Source organism: Corythoichthys intestinalis, chromosome 4 (assembly GCF_030265065.1).
Source record: "Corythoichthys intestinalis isolate RoL2023-P3 chromosome 4, ASM3026506v1, whole genome shotgun sequence".
NCBI classification, from domain to species: Eukaryota; Metazoa; Chordata; class Actinopteri; order Syngnathiformes; family Syngnathidae; genus Corythoichthys; species Corythoichthys intestinalis.
Genome location: NC_080398.1, coordinates 29981834 through 30004325, shown reverse-complemented (window position 1 = coordinate 30004325; position 22492 = coordinate 29981834). Strand labels below are relative to the sequence as shown.

The following is a 22492-nucleotide window of genomic DNA, read 5'->3' as shown; positions in this document are numbered from 1 at the left end:
TACCTGTGCACGATGTAACGGTTCACCAGCTAATCATACCCACATGTTCTGGTCCTGCCCGTCTTTATATAACTTTTGGCTGGAGGTATTTAACACAATTTCAGGAATATGCGGTGTACGAATAAGTCCGGACGCAGATCTTTTCAAGTAGGAGAACTCGCACAATTGGTGGTTGACTAAATACTTATTTGCCCCACTGTAAATTTAATTTTCACAAAAAACATAAGGTTGGTGCTGAAATTTTGCAGCCACACAAAATGACATGTCTGGCCCCCAAAGCCGCAAGTTTGACACCTATTTTTTTTTTTAGGAATCTGGCATAACATTGTGCTTGACCTTTAAATGTTCCAACATTTTTGTTTTCAGGGCATTGAATCGATCACAATGGCACGTTTCTATAGACACTACTCACCTACGTCACAAAATGACGTGTCGCTGTATCCGGCCGCCATATTGTCCGTAATTTTTTAGCCCTATTCCTAATGGTTTCAATTAGTCGTGCAATTTATAGAGCAATTCATGGAAGCCCCGGTGTTATCTGACGCTGTAAACTCATTGGATGCGTTGCATAAAAGGCGTTATGTGGAAAAGCTTCAGTTTATCCATCCGCCAGATCCATATTTGATGCCTAAATCGATGTTTTTCGACCTGCTGTCTTCGCCGTCTCTGCCTGACATATGCTACCCTGATATTTACAACTATCTTGTCCACACAAAATCAGCCTATTCTCACGAAAGTTTGAAAAACTTTAAGAGCTTGGAGGCTTATAAATACTTTGTTGCTGGTTGGGTGAAACAGGTCCTTGTCCACGAAAATTCGGCAGGAATCTATCTTGTGCTCAGGAAGGCGAGTTACGAAATTTTCAATTTAAAATCTTTTGTTCTTGCAAACATCCACTGTCAAGTCTAATGTATTTCATGTCATTTGTCAATGGAGCTAGGGCTTTTAATGTTTATATGGTTTAGCGATAGCACTCTCACTACATACATATATAATATGTTATAATTCAATTCAATTCAATTTTATTTGTATAGCCCTCAATCACAACAGATGTCTCAAAGGACTTTACAGAGGCAATATGATACACAATTAGAAATGAAGCAACAAAGATGAATAGATACAGTTCAAGTCCTGGGTATCCCCTATCCTTAAGACCCTCCATGCCGGCAAGGAAAAACTCCAAAAACTCCAGAGTCAATTGGGAGAAAAATGAGAAACCTCGGGGAGTACCACAGTCAAGAGAGATCCACTCCCAGGACGGATAGACAGGAACCCCAGAACTGCTAATGGGAATTAGCAGGCGAAATTACAGTCCGTAAAAATGCAGTGGAGTAAAGGAGCAAGAAGAGGTCCATCTAGCCAGATGAGACGGGGGTAGCAGCGAGGACGTCTATCCAGCCAGGGGTCCGAAATTACAGTCCGTAAAAATGCAGTGGAGTAAAGGAGCAAGAAGAGGTCCATCTAGCCAGATGAGACGGGGGTAGCAGCGAGGACGTCTATCCAGCCAGGGGTCCGGACAGTCAGGAGGCTGCAGCTGAAACATGGGAAGGGGGAAAGGGGACACCGGGTGACTAGTGATGAAGAGACTAGACAACTAGATATTAACATTGGAAAATAGAAATAAAGTAAGACAAGTGGTAGGTAGATTAAGAAAAGAAGATAGAACTCAGCGGCTGTACTTCCCCCAGCATTATAGCTTCTAGTGCAGCTTAGACTAAACTGTGTGTCTACTCCGACTTCAACTAGCCTAACCATAAGCTTTGTCGAATAGGAACGTTTTTAATCTAATCTTAAATGTGCAAACTGTCTTGGCTTCTTTAATACTAGCTGGAAGCTGATTCCATAAAACAGGGGCTTGGTGGCTAAAGGCTCTAGCTCCGACAGTACTTTTATAAACCCTGGGAACTACCAGTAGACCTGCATTCTGAGATCGGAGTGTTCTGTTGGGGCGGTATGGAACCAGAGCATCGGTGAGATAAGATGGCCCCAACCCATTAATGGTCTTAAATGTAAGAAGGAGTATTTTAAATTTAATTCTAAACTCGACTGGAAGCCAGTGAAGTGCCTGGAGCACAGGGGTGATGTGCTCTCTTCTATTGGTTCCTGTTAAAAGTCTTGCTGCTGCCTTTTGGACTAGCTGAAGACCTTTTAGAGAACTTTTAGGACAAGCTGCAAGTAGGGAGTTACAGTAATCCAATCTTGATGTAACGAACGCGTGAATTAATTTTTCTGCATCGCTTTTAGATAAAATATTCCTAATTTTGGCGATGTTGCGCAGGTGAAAGAAAGCCGTTCTACAGGTTTGTTTAATGTGTGCTAAGTCAGTGTCAAATAAAACTCCTAGGTTTTTAACTGTGGTGCTGGAGGCTACACTTACATTGTCCAGAGTGACTATCTGGGCAGCTAAAGAGTCTCTCACACTTTTCGGGCCTATTATAAGGACTTCTGTCTTTTCAGGGTTAAGTAGAAGATGGTTAGTGCTCATTCAGGTATTTATATCTCGGACGCAGGTGCTTAGTTCTTCCACTTGCCTGACCTGCTCAGGTTTAATTGATAAATACAGTTGTGTGTCGTCAGCGTAACAATGAAAGTTAATGCTATGTTTTCTGATGATATTACCTAGAGGAAGCATATACAGCGTAAACAAGATGGGCCCGAGGACCGATCCTTGCGGCACACCATAACTAACTCTAGAGTACGATGATGATTGCTGGTTTACATTGACAAACTGGTTCCTATTAGATAGATATGATTTAAACCAGCAGAGGGCTGCTCCTCTAATGCCTATGTCACATTCTAGTCTCTGCAATAAGATATTATGGTCGATTGTGTCAAAGGCTGCACTCAGGTCCAACAGAACCAGGATCGAGACTAGTCCAACGTCAGCAGCAAGTAACAAGTCATTAGTTACTTTAACTAATGCAGTTTCAGTGCTATGATGAGCTCGAAAGCCAGACTGGAAATGTTCAAATAAACTATTGTCCTGTAGGTGCTGACAGAGCTGTTTAATATATATGAAGTGCGATAGCACTACTCCAGATTGTCCCTAGTTGAATTTATTTTTTGGCTTTTGACCTCAGTAGTGAAATTGTAAATTAATTGAATGACAACTGTCTTATTATCCCCTTATAATTATATATTTTCAGGTAGTTCATTCACAACGTCTGAGTGTATGTTGTCGGCGATTAGCCTAGCAATGATCTTAATTGTGGTTGTCAGCCCAAATCCCTCTAAATATATATTAAATGCATCTTACCAGATATAAAATGACTACTACATAATCTGTGGTAATCGTTTGGAGCCCAGTTTTCTTGTCGAATTGCAGCAGCCCATCTCGCTCTCCTCTCCGGGTCTCTCGGAATCCGGTAGAACTTCAAGTCTCTCCGTCTATCTTCTCTGTTATTGTAACCGACCGCCACACGCCTTCACCATTTTGATTACTAATGTTGACGAGCAGAAAAACACGCCATAATAGAAGGAATTTACGTAGCGGTAATGCATCAACAGTGACGAGTTGACGGACAATATGGCGCGGGGGCGTGGTTGTGACGTCATGTGAGTAGGGTCTATTGCACATGCACAGAAATGAAAATGCTGTTCAATGAATCCCCAAAAATGATCATCAGTGTCTCGGCAGGCATAATTTATGTTTGGGTTCATTGAAAGAATGTCAGCATATGTCACACTTTGAACGTCTCGACGGAATTCTTTTCATACATAATTCCTTCGTATGTCCACCCACTTTTCCCAAAGCAGTCACTCGAAAGTCATCCACATCTTTGATTGACAGGAAAGGGCAAGCAAGATAAAAACGGGATGTGAAGCCTTCACTTTTTGTGATCTGGGCTGGAAAATTTACTCCCCAAAGGTAGTGATGCTTTGGCTACACAATTCTTTGGAAAAGTTGACAGTAATAAAGTTGCGAGTCGGCAGTGACCTTTTATGCTGCTGGTGCAGGTCGATACAGCATGACGTTCATTCACGTTGCATCACATGGGATCACGTACAAACGGAAGGATATCAAAATCAACGGCGAGGAGCTTCGGGAGGGTTCCTTCATTGTTGCAACCTCGCACGTTATTTAGCTTTTTTTGTTTTTGTCAACTGACATTTTGAGATGTCAAGCCTGAGGTTTTCATCTTGTAGGTCACGACTGCAAAGGTAGAAAAAAATTGGAATAATGTTGATCCTTTTTGAGGGAAAAAAATATTTTGGCCAGCAGTATCACACAGAAGTAATGTTGTATCAAATAATGTCATTATGAAATCCCTTTTGTTTCTCATTTTTTAACAATGTCGGTAAAGGAATATTAATCCAATTTATTTTTATATTCATGTGATTAATTCTGAAAATAAGATACCGATCGATCGGGTCCGATCCCGTCATTTTCAAAGTATTGGCAAAAAAATATCGGACGTGCCTTTTTAAAAAAATTTTTTTAATTAAATAGTTTTCTAATTGTATTTAACGTTACAGACATAATATGTTACACTCATCCAGGGTCTTTAGTTTAGGCTTAAGGTAGGGTTATCAAATTTATCCCGATATTAATTTTTTAAAAAATGTATCACGTTAAAATATTTAACGCAATTAATGCATGCGCTGCACGACCCATTCACGCATTGTCGCGCTTAATCTGTAATGGCGCCGTTTAACCTATATAGAGAGCTAAAAGACAGCGTAAAATAAGTATAGTGAATTTTGGCAGCCTTTACAGCCTTATTTTAATTGGCTAAAGCCTTGCAATCCCTCTCCCTACGATTAGAAATAGCGTGGGAAGCAATGTGGGGAAGCAAGGTTGTAATTGATCTTTTTCTTAACACCCTAAGTTATTTCCCAGAAGATATATGAATTGGTAGCACTACGCACAGTCATGGTTGCACTTCCCATCATGCATTTGGGGAGAAGTTAAATGGCTGAATTATCATTTACTGAAAGCTCATAAAAATCCACTAGATGGCAATATTTAGTCACAATATACAAAGTCACATTTGTCCTTTAAGAATTACAAGTCTTTCTATCCGTGGATCCCTCTCACAGAAAGAATGTTAATAATGTAAATGCCATCTTGAGGATTTATTGTCATGATAAACAAATACAGTACTCATGTACTGTATGTTGAATGTATATATTTGTCCGAGTTTTATTCATTTTTTTCTTAATGCATTGCCAAAATGTATATGATCGGGAAAAATTATCAGGAATGATTGGAATTGAATCAGGAGCAAAAAAAAAGCAATCGGATCGGGAAATATCGGGATCGGCAGATACTCAAACTAAAACGATCGGGATCGTATCGGGAGCAAAAAAACATGATCGGAACAACCCTAAAGATAACACTAATGTTGAAATTCCTGAAGTTGGTAATTTGTCATTTTATGTCTTTTCTAAACAAATCACATTTTTTTAAATCTAATTTGCTAAATTAATTTTTAAGTTTAGTCTCATCGCAACTTTTATGAAAAAAAAGAAAAATAGTTTCAATCTTGTTGTGATTTTTATCACTGAAAATACAACTTTGTTGAAGTGATGTCCCTGATCCAATCATGTCATTTTTAAAAGATCAGAATCGGGTGTAAAATATTGTTCTTTTAAGTTTTTATTTTTTTTATTTTTTTTTTATTTAAGGGCTACAAGGCAACAAAATAAGATGTACGAAGATATAATCAAAACAAAAAACAAAATAATTATGCTTTGGACGGCGCAACATTTTTACAAGATTGGAATCAGGTGAAATAGATTGGATTGTTAAACTGAACTTTGGACTTAAAGACTTGAAGACTTTAATAAGCCATAATTTTTCTGTTTTGCTAAAATATGTTATTAGAAACACATATTATTGTCATTGATTTAAAAATCTGTAATATTTAGTACATTTTATGACTATGGAGGGCGCCATGTTTTACGCGCACAACGCACGCTGGGGGTGATGACCCGGTTGGCCTGGACGGGGAGAATAGCTTTGCTAGCTAGCAAGTGAAGCTAGTATGACGACTGGCATTATTTTGTCACATTCTGCTGCTGGTCAGATGGTTTTGTTACAGAGCTGTGGGATGAGTTCCCAACGACATACCTGCATCCAATTCCAGCTCATCAGCAGTGTCTTTAAACCGATCCTAGGCAGCTTGCCGAGATATTGACCTGCTGCCGTTTGACAGTTTGCATATCCTTTCGTTTGCTAGTTGCATCATTGCCTTGTTTTTTTCATTTGTCTGCCTCTCACCGCCGTTTTCAGTTTTTTTTTTTTTTTTTCAATTGATCCCAACCTTCTGTTACGGACCCTTTTTGTGTCTCCCTTTTCGTTTTTGTGTGTTCAATAAACGCTTTTACACAATCCCTATCTTATTTCTGTCTGCTTGCTGTCTGAAGTAAGCCGTGTTTTCTAATTCGTGGTCAAGACAGCCGCACTTTCTTTTCAGTTGCGTTTCCCTTTCAGGTTTTACCGCACAAATCATGCACAGTGGGGCAAAAAAGTATTTAGTCAACCACTAATTATGCAAGTTCTTCCACTTGAAAATATTAGAGAGGCCTGTAATTGTCAACATGGGTAAACCTTAACCATGAGAGACAGAATGTGGAAAAAACAAAACAAAAATCACATTGTTTGATTTTTAAAGAATTTATTTGCAAATCATGGTGGAAAATAAGTATTTGGTCAATACCAGTAGTTCATCTCAATACTTTGTTATGTACCCTTTGTTGGCAATAACGGAGGCCAAACGTTTTCTGTAACTCTTCACAAGCTTTTCACACACTGTTGCTGGTATTTTGGCCCATTCCTTCATGCAGATCTCCTCTAGAGCAGTGATGTTTTGGGGCTGTCGTTGGGCAACACGGACTTTCAACTCCCTCCACAGATTTTCTCTGGGGTTGAGATCTGGAGACTGGCTAGGCCACTCCAGGACCTTGAAATGCTTCTTACGAAGCCACTCCTTTGTTGCCCTGGCTGTGTGTTTGGGATCATTGTCATGCTGAAAGACCCAGCCACGTTTCATCTTCAATGCCCTTGCTGATGAAAGGAGATTTTCACTCAAAATCTCTCGATACATGGCCCCATTCATTCTTTCCTTTACACATATCAGTCGTCCTGGTCCCTTTGCAGAAAAACAGCCCCAAAGCATGATGATTCCACCCCCATGCTTCACAGTGGGCATGGTGTTCTTCAGATGCATTTCAGTATTGTTTCTCCTCCAAACATGAGAACTTGAGTTTCTACCAAAAAGTTCTATTTTGGTTTCATCTGACCTTAACACATTCTCCCAGTCCTCTTCTGGATCATCCAAATACTCTCTCGCGAACCGCAGACGGGCCTGGACGTGTACTGGCTTCTGCAGGGAGACACGTCTGGCAGTGCAGGATTTGAGTCCCTGGCTGCACATTGTGTTACTGATAGTAGCCTTTGTTAATGTGGTCCCAGCTCTCTGTAGGTCATTCACTAGGTCCCCCCGTGTGGTTCTGGGATTTTTGCTCACCGTTCTTGTTGTCATTTTGACGCCATGGGGCGAGATCTTGCATGGAGCCCCAGATGGAGGGAGATTATCAGTGGTCTTGTATGTCTTCCATTTTGTAATAATTGCTCCCACAGTTGATTTCTTTACACCAAGCGTTTTACCGATCTTCCCAGCCTGGTGCAGGTCTACAATTTTGTCTCTAGTGTCCTTTGACAGCTATTTGGTCTTGGCCATAGTGGAGTTTGGAGTGTGACTGACTGAAGTTGTGGAAAGGTGTCTTTTATACTGATAGTGAGTTAAAACAGGTGCCATTAATACAGGTAACGAGTGGAGCCCCGTTAGAAGACGTCTTTGATAGCCAGAAATCTTGCTTGTTTGTAGGTGACCAAATACTTATTTTCCACTCTAATTTGGAAATGAATTCTTTAAAAATCAAACAATTTTACTTTCTAGGTGTTTTTTCCACATTCTGTCTCTCATGGTTGAGGTTTACCCATGTTGACAACTACAGGCCTCTCTAATCTTTTCAAGTAGGAGAACTTGCACAATTAGTTGTTGACTAAATACTTATTTGCCCCACTGTATATGGGTTGCGATTGCTTTATAATGAAAATCATGACTATGACGTCACACAGATGTATAGTCCTGTGGTTTACGTGCTCCTCTGTCACACTGGAAATGGGGGTTCAAATCCTGCTGGAGACCTTCATATATTTGCTTTTGCCTCTTGTTTTGTGAAATATCGACAATGCTGTCCTGCTCATCACTTTCCCGCTCGGGTTCAAATTGGAAAGGCAGACCCGAAGACATGTTTACGTGACTAACGAGTGACACTGTGGATGTACCGCAGCACTGCCCAGTGATGTCACCACATAGCATCATCAACAACATTGGCGACCTACTAGGTAGACTAATTTTTCAAATTCTATAAAAACGAAAACATTTAGAGGGGTTTGAACATCAAATTATTATAACTCATTCTAACATTTATCTTTTAAGAACTACCGTATTTTTCGGACTACAAGTCGCACCAGCCCAAAAATGCGTAATGAAGAGGAAAAAAAACATACACACAAAACACACAAAAAAAACCCATTTTCATTATAAAACAATCGCAACCCATATACAGTGGGGCAAATAAGTATTTAGTCAACCACTAATTGTGCAAGTTCTCCCACTTGAAAATATTAGAGAGGCCTGTAATTGTCAACATGGAGGTCCGTGTTGCCCAACGACAGCCCCAAAACATCACTGCTCTAGAGGAGATCTGCATGGAGGAATGGGCCAAAATACCAGCAACAGTGTGTGAAAAGCTTGTGAAGAGTTACAGAAAACGTGTGGCCTCCGTTATTGCCAAGAAAGGGTACATAACAAAGTATTGATATGAACTTTTGGTATTGACCAAATACTTATTTTTCACCATGATTTGCAAATAAATTATTTAAAAATCAAACAATGTGATTTTCTGTTTTTTTTTCCACATTTTGTCTCTCATGGTTGAGGTTTAACCATGTTGACAATTGCAGGCCTCTCTAATATTTTCAAGTGGGAGAACTTGCACAATTAGTGGTTGACTAAATACTTATTTGCCCCACTGTATTGTATTCTTGTGTTATAAAGTATTTCATATAAAGAAATAGGCCCTTTATTCTCATCTTCCTCCGTTTCTTTGTTTGTTTTTTACAACTTTAAACTCATTATGTTGCCCTTTTATCATGAAAATAGCTTCTTGATTCTCTGAAATCTCACATCAAAAAACAGATTCACATTCTTCTACAATTTTGATCTGTTGAGCAGGGGCGGAACTCAACGGGGTCCTGAGGGTGCGACCGCACACGGGCTGAGGGGCCCGGTTTGCGGGCGTAAAGTGAATGTTGTTGGGCGAGGGGAGGGTCAAACAGAAAGGTAAGATGATGCTGGGAGCTGTAATATAGTGTTTTAAGTGTTAAAATATTTGATTATGAGTTTGTTGCAACAATATGCATCTCTTTAAAAACATTCTTGTAATTATTTTTTTAAATTAATCACGTTAAAATATTTGACGCAATTAACGCACATGCCCCGCTCAAACAAATTAAAATGACAGCACAGTGTCATGTCCACTTGCTACTTGTGTTTTTTGTCTCCCTCTGCTGGCACTTTGGTGCGACTGATTTTATGGGTTTAAGCACCATGAGCATTGTGTAATTATTGACATCAACAATGGCAAGCTACTAGTTTATTTTTATTAAAATGAAACATTAAGAGGGGTTTTAATATAAAATTTCTAAAACTTGTACTAACATTTATCTTTTAAGAACTAAAAGTCTTTCTATTCATGGATCGCTTTAACAGAATGTTAATGTTAATGCCATCTTGTCGATTTATTGTTATAATAAACAAACACAGTAATTATGTACAGTATGTTGAATGTATATATCCGTCTTGGGTCTTATCTTTCCATTTCAACAATAATTTACAGAAAAATATGGCATATTTTATAGATGGTTTGAATTGCGATTAATTACCATTAATTAATTTTTAAACTGTGATTAACTCGATTAAAAATTTTAATCGTTTGACAGCCCTAGTAAAAAGATGTCAACGTTGTGAAGGTGGGGAACACACCACTATTTTTTCTACTGAAAGTCCGACCTGCATCAGAGTTAGTGTGACATTAATCTGTGTGAATTTTTCGAATAAACTCATTCCAATTCACAGAGAGTGTGAAAGTTCGTATGAGCCAATTCAGATTTATTTTGCATTAATTATTTACCTATTATTTAGTTCAGTTCATATTGGTGAGAAATGTAGCCCTGACCCCCGTTCACCCAATCTGTTTGGTCTTATTAATGTCCCGTCCCCAGAAAAAAGTGTACATGCAGGTTATGCTGTTATATCGCCCCTACCAATATTGAGACCAAACCTATGCCCTTGCTTGTAATATCAAAAAAGAAAGAAGTTCCACACATTCCATTGTTTTTCTTTTTTTTTTTTTAATGCAGGTTTACTCTTATTTTATGCATTTCCCACATTTGAAACATTGGCCTAGTAGGAAAAAATGTCTTTTTAACTTTAACTGGATAAACGGATACAAATTAACTTAACTAAAATATTATTTAAAATGAGTAATAAACAGTCTCGTGAAATTAACCTGATTTTCCTTGACAAGCTACTACAAAAAAGTTTGCCAAACCATTTAAAATGTGTCAACACGAGCTACGACGAGCCCCTGTCTCTTGGTAGAACTCCAATTCCCAGCATTCCCGCGTTCTGGCTTTCCCCAGCAAACACCGCGGCTCCGGCAAGATGAGGCCAAGATGGCGACGAAAACTAGCACTGAGAGCGCTCCTCCATTTGATTGTCCAACATGGTGAGAAAATGCACTTGTTTATCGACGAAAATTGGGCCGTCGTGCAATTGGCGATTACCTCTCATACCGTCAACATTGACAAAGTTAGACAAACCTTTTTTCAACGAGACTTTTTGGTCCACTTCGCCCGCGTCAGCGATGCTAAAGCTAAGTGGCTAACGATGTTAGCGGCGAGGGTAGCTACTAGTCAATGACTCGTACGTGGAAAAGATGGGTGCTCTTTAATTACTCTCAATTTGCTACATAACGTTGACCTTCAATTCGTGTGCTTCCGTCTTGTTGAATAAAGTATTTTTTTTTATTGTACAACCTAGGTCGAAAAAAATTTAATGAATACTGTCAATAAAAAATGTCAAATTTGAAAATGCGCTCAATTTCAGGGGAGGCAAGCCACCGGTCGGGCTCCACTTGGATGTGATGAAGGGAGACAAACTGATAGAGGTAAGTTTCGTGTGATAACAGCCGTCCAGCAATTATCGATGCATGGGAGAGGAAATCACTCGAGGATATTCTGCAAAACAAAAGAGAAAAACAAGCTATTTTCATCCATCTGCTGTGAATTGGAGTGAGTTTATATCTAGTAGACGTCTAATCCTGGGGTCCCCAACCTTTTTTGCACCACGGACCGGTGTGATTTGGGTCTTTTTTTCACGGACCGCTGTTCTGTCAAATTTTGCTCCCAAAGCTTTTGTGGCGGTGAAGAAAGCCCTCTTTTATATTCAGTTGAACTCTCAATGTTATCCAACGGTGCTAAAAAACTACCGTATTGGCCCGAATATTAGACGGCCCTGATTATAAGACGACCCCCTCTTTTTCAAGACTCAAGTTTGAAAAAACGTTTTGAACACCAAATTAATTTTTATACAGAAAATAATTACAGTACATCTGAAACAAATGATTTTGGGCGACGACTTACGTCATACGTTATTATCGAGGCCAAGCGCACATAGATATACAAAACCAGATATACTGCTAACAGTTCAATCAATGCATTTCTATGACGACCTCCCATTCTGTAGTTTTATATCTAGAGTAGACAGGGATATTGGTGTGTTAAGCAGCACAGGCCAAGGTCAATCGGCCAGAACGCAGTCGTTAATGAATTATTATTAGTGCTGCAACGATTAATCGATTAACTCGAGTATTCGATTAGAAAAAAATATTCGAATTCAATTTTGTTGACTCGAGTATTCGTTTAGTTAAATTAGGGTTTGAATGGTTTATTTCGAAATTGTTGCATTTAGTTTTATTGATTAGGCTGGATACACTGCCCTCTGGTCTGCCTCTTTTCACATGGCTGAATCCAACCGCTCCCTGTTAAGACCAACGTAAGTTACGTTTTTGTTTGAGCTAATATTTTTTAATGCATTCGTAAATCGTAATTTAGTTTATAGGCATATTTGGCCATTTTTTGTGGGAATATGTGTCTGAACCATTTGTTTAGAGCATTGTAAAAAAAAAAACTTTAGTATTTTGTAGCATTTAAGCTAGCGGACTTTTTCTATGTAAGTTAGCCAATTGTTCTTTTGTTTTACATAGATCCTCATTTTTTAAAATAAACTTATACCGTTTGGGGTTCAGCTATGGTATTTTAATTTTACATGTTCAATTCAGGGTGTCCCCTGCCTACTGCCCGAAGTTAGCTGGGATAGGCTCCAGCACCTCCGCGACCCTCGTGAGGAATAAGCGGCATGGAAAATGAATGAATGAATGTTCCTTATCCGATTACTCGATTATTCGAACTAACTAGTCCATCGATTAATCGACTACTAAAATATTCGATAGCTGCAGCCCTAATTATTATTTCTGCGCGGCCCGGTACCAAATGCATCACGGACCGGTACCGGTCCACAGCCCGGTCGTTGGGGACCCTTGGTCTAATCCATTTGAACTGCAAGAGTGGCAGTGAATGGACATTCAATGCCAACTTCAAACGGCTTGGACATCTCTGGCTGTCATTGGCAGACAATGAGTTAATTTTAGGGCATTTTATGTCATTTCCTGTTAATTTTTGGTCGCTTCTTGTTCCTTTTAGGGCATTTACAGGTCACTTACTGTTGATTTCGGGGCATTTACGGGTCATTTCCTGTTGATTTTGATTAATTGATTAACTTGAGCAATTCAATTAGAAAAAAGCTTCGAATCAAATTTTCCTGCTTCGGGGATTTGAGGAGAGTGGCTTTGTAATGGTTGGTTTCAGAAGTCTTTGCATTTAGTTTTATTGATTTGCGTGGGTACACTGCCCTCTAGTGGCAACAGTGAATATGACAACTTATCCAACATGGCATGATCCAGCTCCCTGTTCAGACCAACATAAGGTTGTCAGTTTTTGTTTGCACTAATGTTTGTTCATGTGTTTGTAAATTTGTTTAGGAGTGTCCCTACAGTGGGGCAAATAAGTATTTAGTCAACCACTAACTGTGCAAGTTCACCCACTTGAAAATAATGAGAGACAGAATGTGGGGAAAAAAACAGAAAATCACATTGTTTGATTTTTGAAGAATTTGCAAATCATGGTGGAAAATAAGTATTTGGTCAATACTAAAAGTTCATCTCAATATTTTGTTATGTACCCTTTGTTGGCAATAATGGAGGCCAAACGTTTTCTGTAACTCTTCACAAGCTTTTCACACACTGTTGCTGGTATTTTGGCCCATTCCTCCATGCAGATCTCCTCTAGAGCAGTGATGTTTTGGGGCTGTCGTTGGGCAACACGGACTTTCAACTCCCTCCACAGATTTTCCATGGGGTTGAGATCTGGAGACTGGCTTGGCCACTCCAGGACCTTGAAATGCTTCTTACGAAGCCACTCCTTTGTTGCCCTGGCTGTGTGTTTGGGATCATTGTCATGCTGAAAGACCCAGCCACGTCTCATCTTCAATGCCCTTGCTGATGGAAGGAGATTTTCACCCAAAATCTCTCGATACATGGCGCTATTCATTCTTTCCTTTACACAGATCAGTCGTCTTGGTCCCTTTGCAGAAAAATAGCCCCAAAGCATGTTTCCACCCCCATGCTTTACAGTGGGTATGGCATTCTTCGGATGCAATTCAGTATTCTTTCTCCTCCAAACACTAGAACCTGTGTTTCTACCAAAAAGTTCTATTTTGGTTTCATCTGACCATACCACATTCTCCCAGTTCTCTTCTGGATCATCCAAATGCTCTCTAGCGAACCGCAGACAGGCCTGGATGTGTACTATCTTCAGCAGGGGGACACGTCTGACAGTGCAGGATTTGAGTCCCTGGCGGCGCATTTTGTTACTGATAGTAGCCTTTGTTACTGTGGTCCCAGCTCTCTGTAGGTCATTCACTAGGTCCCCCGTGTGGTTCTGGGATTTTTGCTCACCATTCTTATCATTTTGACGCCACGGCGTTAGATCTTGCATGGAGCCCCAGATTGAGGGAAATTATCAGTGGTCTTGTATGTCTTCCATTTTCTAATAATTGCTCCCACAGTTGATTTCTTTACCTATTGCAGATGTTTTACCTATTGCAGATTCAGTCTTCCCAGCCTGGTGCAGGTCTACAATTTTGTCTCTGGTGTCCTTCGACAGCTCTTTGGTCTTGGCCATAGTGGAGTTTGGAGTGTGACTGACTGTTGTGGACAGATGTCTTTTATACCGATAATTAGTTAAAACAGGTGCCATTAATACAGGTAACGAGTGGAGCCTCGTTAGACCTCGTTTGAAGAAGTTAGACCTCTTTGACAGCCTGAAATCTTGCTTGTTTGTAAGTGACCAAATACTTATTTTCCACTCTAATTTGGAAATAAATTCTTTAAGAATCAAACAATGTGATTTTCTTTTTTTTTTTCACATTCTGTCTCTCATGGTTGAGGTTTACCCATGTTGACAATTACAGGACTCTCTAATCTTTTCAAGTAGGAGAATTTGCACAATTGGTGGTTGACTAAATTCTTATTTGCCCAACTGTATATTTTTGGAAGGGGTGAATATGTGTTTGAACAATTTGCATTGTTAAAAAAAAAAAGTCTGCATCTTGTAGCATTTAAGCTAGCAGACCTTTGCTATGCAAGTTAGCCAATTGTTCTTTTGTTGTACTTTGATTGTCGTTTATTTTTATATACCGTTTGAGGTTAAGCACAGGTATTTATTTTTAAATGCATTTATTGCTCGTTTGACGTTAAGCTCAGGTATTTTAATTTATTTCTAAATGCATTTTTCTCTTGCGAAATGAAAGTGCAATTCTTCTTTGTTTGATAAAAGTCAGGAAATTTATTTTGTATTCCCATTTGATGCTTTTTTGAAAGTGCAATATTAGCAAGCCTTTGTTTTACATCTCCTGAAATTTATTCTGCAACACATGAAATGTTCCGAATGCAATTATTCGATTTTTCCTAACTAATTAATAGATTAATCGTTTACTTAAATAATTGATAGCAGCAGCTCTAAAATATAACACTATCTCTGTGAAACACTGTAATGGCACATGATACAAGCTGGGCAAGCCAGAGAGTGCCAGTTGTTGTACACTGGCCTCCATCTCCATGGCTGCACGGCTCTTTAAAGGTGCCAGAGCAACAAAAAGCCCTGATATTTAAGCTTCTCAGTAGGGAGTGGCGCTGTTGAGTTATGGCTCAGAGGCACAGCACATACAGTTTAAATGTTCGAGTCGGAAGCTGCATTTTCTCTGTACTCCACAGAAACTGATCATAGACGAAAAGAAGTTCTACTTGTTCGGAAGGAATCCGGACTGGTGCGACTTTACTATCGACCATCAGTCCTGTTCACGCGTCCACGCCGCCCTTGTGTACCACAAACACCTCAAGAGGCTCTTTCTCATCGACCTCAACAGCAGTAAGACATGGTTAAAACTAGAGCTGTCCCGACTAGTCGACATAGTCGACGTCATCGATGACGTAAATCCGTCGACGAGCACAACATCCCGTCGACGGTTAATGAAGGGTTAAAAAAATATATGCGTGGAAAGTTAAAATGTCGGATGCTCTGTTTGCAAGCGGGGGAAGCGGCACAAAGCCAAAAAAAGCGCACCAGAGTGTCCAAAACATTGCCTTATTTCAAAGAAACAAAGGAGAGTACACTCTTCTGTCCTGTCTCTTCAATGCCAAGCTTGGCTGCACGTCGGCCGTGAATAAACACCTCAAGCGCCTTCACGCAGTTTGTAATTTTTTTTTTTTTTTCATTTTTTGTACACCAGAGGGTGCTGTCGCCTTACTAAATAATAATGTTTCATTGACAATGGGCCTATAAGTGCTATTAGTATTGTTCTTAATGCTAATTGAAAGGTTTATTTCATGTTATGGTTTATTTTATGGTATAGAAAATTAGGTTAAAATAAGGTTAAAAGGTTATAAATATATACAGTATATAGAGTGATTGCACTCAAGGGAGAGATTGTCAGTGATAAGGTAATAAGGTAAAGGCAATTCATATAGGCAATTCATTGATATATAAATAAGGTTTAAAAGGAAAAAGGTGAAAAGTTTTTGTTAATTTCTAATTGTGTTGCTTTATTTGTGTGTACCGTAGCTCTTACAGTGTGTTTACATCAAGGATGGAATAAAAGTTGTAAACCATCAGTTTAAGAGACCATCTTTTCAATCAGGATGCTACACTAGTTAATTCTATCAGCATTTGAACTCATTGTTTATTTGTGATTTATTATTGTTATTTACGTGTTTATTTGTACTTTAATAAGTAATTTGAGTGTTCCAATATGTTTTTTGTGAATTGATAAGCGTCAACAAAAATTTCATTGCTAAATTAGTTTAAAAAAAAAAAAAAAAAAAAAATTAATTATTAGATTAGTCGACTAATCGTAAAAATAGTCGGCTGACTAATCGGGAGAAAATTAGTCGTTTGGGACAGCCCTAGTTAAAACACATTTGTCATATCAAGGCTTTCTTTTTGAGGAAATAAAGTCATTTTTATATTTCTAGCGCACGGGACTTTCCTCGGGCACATCCGCCTGGAGCCTCACAAACCTCAGCAGGTTCCCATCGACTCCACTTTGTCTTTTGGGGCGTCCACGCGCACATACACCATTCGAGAGAAGCCCCAAAGCCAGTCGGGCGCCAGCGCAGAAATTAAAGTTGGCGACGAAGACGAGCTGAAAGGACTTCTCGGGCTGCCTGAAGAGGAGACTGAACTAGAGGTGCGGTTGACTTGAACGGCGTGATGTTACGTCATGAATTGATGTTGTATTCGTCGATCCCGTTAGAACCTGACTGAGTTCAACACTGCACACAACAAGCGCATCTCCACGCTGACCATAGAAGAAGGTAACCTGGATATCCAGAGGCCTAAGAGGAAGAGGAGGAATTCCCGAGTAACCTTCAATGATGAGGACTCCATCATCAATCCTGGTACATTACGTCAATCTCCCGTAGTCGCGTAAACTCCCTGGCTGTTACTCGTCATTTTGTGACATGAAATCTTTTTGAGTTTTTGTAAAAAAAAAAATTTAAAAAAAGAAAGACTAAAACTGTTAGCTACTAGTGTTGCACCGATACGATTTTTCTTGCCTACCAATACCATGCAGGGTTTCCCCTAGGATTTTTTGAAGCTGTGGTGGTAGTGTGCTGCATCAAAGTCGGACAGCCCCACATGTTGTGCTGCGGTGAAATTGCTTCATATCACGACTGATGAGATTTTTTTTTTTTTTTTTTTTTAAACAATATTTTTTCGAAGAAGAACCATAACAAAGATCTATTTGAAATATTTCATTAGCCAGGTAAATAAAATACTTCGAATGTGACGGTCTACATTTATGATGGAGTATTGGGCCAAATACAAAATAAGTCAATAAAATGACTACGAGATTTTTAATTATTTATTTGCTATGGGGGGGGGGATTATTACATAGAGGTAATGTAGCTGTAAACTGCTACGCACCTTATGTACATATAACTTAGCTGGGAGCTACGATGAAGCATTGGCATAAATCATTCTATGGATAATAATTTGATGTAGATGAGGCACGAGAAAAAAAGTTGAACTACTACGGGAATGCATGCTGAATTAATGGTATGAGAATAAAAATCTATTACGTAGAGCTAATGTAGCTGAAAAAGCTGCTACATACTTCACGTAGCGCATTGCCGCCTCTGTTAAAATTAACAATATTGAAATCATCTTGTGTTTTAGAATCGGTTTGACAAATAAGGAAATCCTTACCTCATCTACATCAAATTATAATTGATTGAAGGATTTATACTAATGCTTCGTCGTAGTCTCAGCTACAGTACATGTATGTGAAATGCGTAGCTGATTACAGCTAATTACCCCTACTTAATAACTCGACTGTTTTTCCTCATAGCAATAGTACGACTTAATCTCTTTATTTGGTTCTAATATGCAATACATTACCACAATTACCACTCTAAATACTTCAAAAATACTCATCTGAAATTACTACCAATGACATCAGCAACGGACAAATGCTATGCTAGGACATGACGATTCGGGTCACGCCAAAAAGAACCTAAACGTCATGTCAATGTCAATATTAAGGTCGTTTTCACAGGTTTAAACCAGAATTACATTCATTAACTTGAAATACCTTTCTGTGGATTTTTCTCCCGACTCTGCGCCAAAGTAGGTAGACTCACGCCTGCAACAGGAGAACGGATGTGATTTTCAAAATAAAGTGTGTGATTGAACGATTTGTATTTGACGTGCTATTACAGAGGACTTCTGGCAAATAGTGCGTAAATAACGAGCTATAGATATTCAGTTAGATGTATTATTAAATAACACAAATTATAAATTAGAATGTATCTTTTAAAAAAAGCATACACAAAATGTAAATTAGAATGTATCTTTAAAAGAAAAAAAAAATCTAGTTTGCAAGGGGTTGCGGTGCGCCACATGCTTTTATATCTAGGGGAAACCCTGCCATGCGCTGTGGTACCAGCCGATGCCGACAAGTATTTCAAACAGATACACTAAATTTTCCATGTCCCGAGCATATATTTTTGCATGTGGTAAATATCGGATCTGCCAATAATGAGTCTGATCCCATACATTGGAAATGTATTGAGAGGAATAAAAAGCATATCAAAATGTCTTTTTTTTTTTTCCCCCAATCTGAACAAAGCTATCCTAAAATTATAGCCATAAAAAAGGCTTATTAATACAGCAGTGGTCTCAATAAATTGAAAAAGACAATGAAGCGAGAGAAAAAAATCCACAAATCCTTTATGAAGCAAACAAATAAGGCTGCAAACAAATTACCTTTAAATATTTCGTTTAAATACACTAAAACAAAAATGAAGTTGGTGATCGAATGTGATAAATGTAGCTATTTTGGTTGTGATTTTCATGACTTTTTTTTTTTTTTTTTTTTTTTTTTTTTTTAATGTGGTTGCTGAAATTTTTCTTCTATGAAGTTTGTTTCATGTCTCCAAACCCGGGAAAACTGGCTGTGAATGCTCTGGTTTCAGTGCCATTGACGCCACTAGACGTCCAATTCATTTTAACTGGGAGGGGACGAATGATCGAACGACTGAGTTGACATAGAGGCTATTCTAGTGGAAAATTTTGCTAGCAACCTGTCAACAGACACCTTTTTAAACGATATGTCGATTCTCGGCGGAAGTGTATCGATAACCTTTTAGAATACCAAGTATCGCAATATACCACAATTTCAATATATTGTCACACCCCTAATCACGAGTGAATTCTCACCACCGTGTTGTTGTTGCAGAGGACATCGACCCTTCGGTGGGGCGTTTTAGGAATATGGTGCAGACGGCCGTCGTCCCCATCAAGGTAAGAAGCTTCTTATCAACTGCCCCTGACAGTGCTAGATCAAGCCATTTTAACATTAAAATGGATTGGTTGTCTAGCGCCGTCGTATTAGCCAGGAGTGAGGGGATAGAAAACATTCTCTTTTTTCTCGGAGCAGAAACGTCGCTCTGAAGGCCACAACACATTAGGTCTGGACGACTTCACCGCCAAGCGTATGCACGGTTACTCCATGAGCGGCGGTCTTTACGGCGACCTGCCCCCAACCAGCCACGAAAACCAACCCACGGGCGCTCCGGGCGGCGCCTCCATGCAGGGCGGCCTCCCGTTGCCCTTCCCCAACCCCGCGCCAGAGGTGGACCTGGCCCCCGAGGCTCCTCGCCGCCCCGTCACTCTCAACCCCACCCCGGTGTCCGTGCCCTTCCTCCAAGAGACCCTCAATGAGCCGCGCAAAAAGAAGTACGCCAAAGAAGCGTGGCCGGGCAAGAAACCCACGCCATCGTTACTTATCTGACCGCGGACTGAGTCTTATTTTAGCGCTTGTGACGCAAAATGGCGAACAAAGAAAATAAGACTATATTTCCAGCCACTGTTAGAATCGTTTGTGTCACAGACTCCAATGAGTTTTTTTTTTTTCTTTTGTTTTCCACTCTTTTCAATGTTTTTTGCAAACGCTATTAATAAATGGCAAAAGAGTATTTTTATATCCGATATTTTACTGTGGAAGGAAAGCGATGTTGTTGTGATAGCAGATACTCTGAAGAAAAGTTGAGTTTATTTGGTTTTTGAGTGGAATTTTAGGATTAAACTGAAATGCTTTAAAAATCAACTTTTCACAAATGTCAACATGCATTTTTTATCCCCATAACGTAGTTAAGAAGTTTGTATGCGTCATGCTAGAAGCTAGCATATAGCTACTAGCTGCATGGTGTTCTAGCTAGCATCTATAACATTTACAAACTTAATTTGACCTGTTTAATAATGTCCTAATACTTTTTCCGTTACATGCTGTTATCTAACAAGGTGATTTAGCGAAGTAGTTAAAAAAAAAAAAAGCATCAAGGATTTTTATTTCTATGCCATTCTTCTAGTCTGTGTGTCTTTGCTACAACCTACATACGACTCTGTAAGGTCAATGGCCATTTAAGAAGGTCAAATTATGTTTGCCTACATGAATTCTAGTGCATTTTAGCTTTGTCAAGGGAAAAATGTTGGCCTGGTACAACAGAAAAGAGTCGATATAAAACATTTTCTAAGCCCTGAGAAATGTGTTTTTCTCACATTTTATCGAGAAATTTCACTCAAAAACTGAATTCCCCTAAAGCAGGGGTCTCCAAATCGGTCCTCAAGGGCCGCTGTGGATCCTGGTTTTTGTTCCGACTGCAAAGGTGTCTTGTTTTTTTGGAATGAAATCCTGCGCCCACTGCAGCCTTATGTGGAATAGTTTGGAGACCACTGCCGTAAAGGTTTAAGGTAGTATGAACTGTATGCTCATAATATTGTACGTGTATGTGCTGTGTTGACTATTCTAATAAATATCTTGCAGTTATCATTGCAGCTACAAGACGGTGAGATACTTTTACCGTTATAGTGAATTTTTGTACAAAACGTTGGGCAAACTTAAACCATTTGTACTATGGGATATTTACAACAAAAGATATTAACCGGTAACGCTTTATTTGACAGCAGTATCATACGACTGTTATAAGACCAAATGAACTACCATGAAGCTTTGTACCAATTGGCTGCCAAGCTTTATTGCTTCAAGAAGCTTCATTTGGCCATCACTGCTCCCTTGGGGGAGACACTCAACCTCTTCTGCCACCTGCTGTCAACACTTGTCGTCCAACATGCCTCCTAGCATGCATTGCAGTGCCACAGATGTAAATAACAAAATTCATGTTCTGTTCTAATCAATTACTGTTCCCGTTTCATTCATTATTTGCTAGTTAGGGTATTTGGTAACACTATTTGACATTGGCGCCATAAAACTGTCATTACACAATCATAACTATAACATGATACTGTCATTAGCGTTAATGAATGCTTATAACAGATGTAATTTAGTGTTATCTGGCAAATTATCTCACTTTTGAATGGATGTCAAAGAGCCAAACTGGACATAAATGGAGTTAGTAGCAAAATTTGCCGGATGACTCATAATGACATCTGTCATAAGCATTCAGTAATGCCCATGCATAAACTTCATAATGCATTATGAAGTCTATGGCCCATGATAGTGTCATGTCATAATTATGACAGTCTTATGACGCCACTGTCAAAGTGTTGCCAAATACCATAACAAGCCATTAACGAAACAACGAACAGTAACTGAATAAATAATTAGCACAGAACATGAATGTTGATTGTTACTTACATCTGTAGCGCTGGAATGCATACTAGGAGGCATGTGTTGCCTATTAACCCAAATCAGCAAATAAGCCACAGGATTCAAAATGAAGGGAAAAAGTAGCAGCTTACAGTCAGGAAATTACGGTTGTTGAATGACAAAGCCGATAAAAACTCGGAAGGTAGTTTATGTGTTACGTTAGTTTGAGTTTTAGTTGTGAAGCCAAAATTATGTGATTAATATGAAAACAGTTCAGTTTTAGAGCAGCAGGTTCGCCTTGAACCGTTAAGGCAATACTAGGTAACTTTAGCGGTAGTGTTTTGCCGGAAGGAAAACTGTGTTTTCCATGAGGACCAACGCATGAGCGCACAGTGTTGTAAAATCCTCATCTAATGGTTGCCTGCAGATGAATTAAATGACATTTCTGACGATGTTGGAAATAGAAACATTTGATTTTTTACTGTATTACCCCACCTGCCTCCAACCCCCTACATCCGAACACGTCAGCGCTGACGCTGGGGGGGTTCTCGCCAGCAAGTGAAAACCGGGCCAATGTCAATTCTTGACTCATCCTAGCAGCTTCTCTTTTTTAGTCTCCTCGGACATAA

General features: G+C 39.3%; 1 protein-coding gene and 1 non-coding gene across 2 annotated transcripts; both read left to right on the top strand.

Annotated features, from left to right (window-relative positions):
* The first annotated feature begins 10670 nt into the window (after positions 1 to 10670).
* LOC130914259 (nuclear inhibitor of protein phosphatase 1-like) lies at positions 10671 to 20238 on the top strand. Its single transcript, XM_057833275.1, has 7 exons — positions 10671 to 10803; positions 11184 to 11244; positions 15469 to 15622; positions 16726 to 16940; positions 17007 to 17151; positions 19494 to 19558; positions 19695 to 20238. Exons 1-7 carry the CDS (start codon positions 10751 to 10753, stop codon positions 20046 to 20048), a joined length of 1047 nt encoding a protein of 348 aa, XP_057689258.1. The 5' UTR covers positions 10671 to 10750; the 3' UTR covers positions 20049 to 20238.
* On the top strand, positions 15249 to 15416 carry LOC130915493 (small Cajal body-specific RNA 1). The gene has a single exon (XR_009063101.1). It is a non-coding gene; the product is annotated as a small Cajal body-specific RNA 1 (non-coding RNA).
* Positions 20239 to 22492: the final 2254 nt, after the last annotated feature.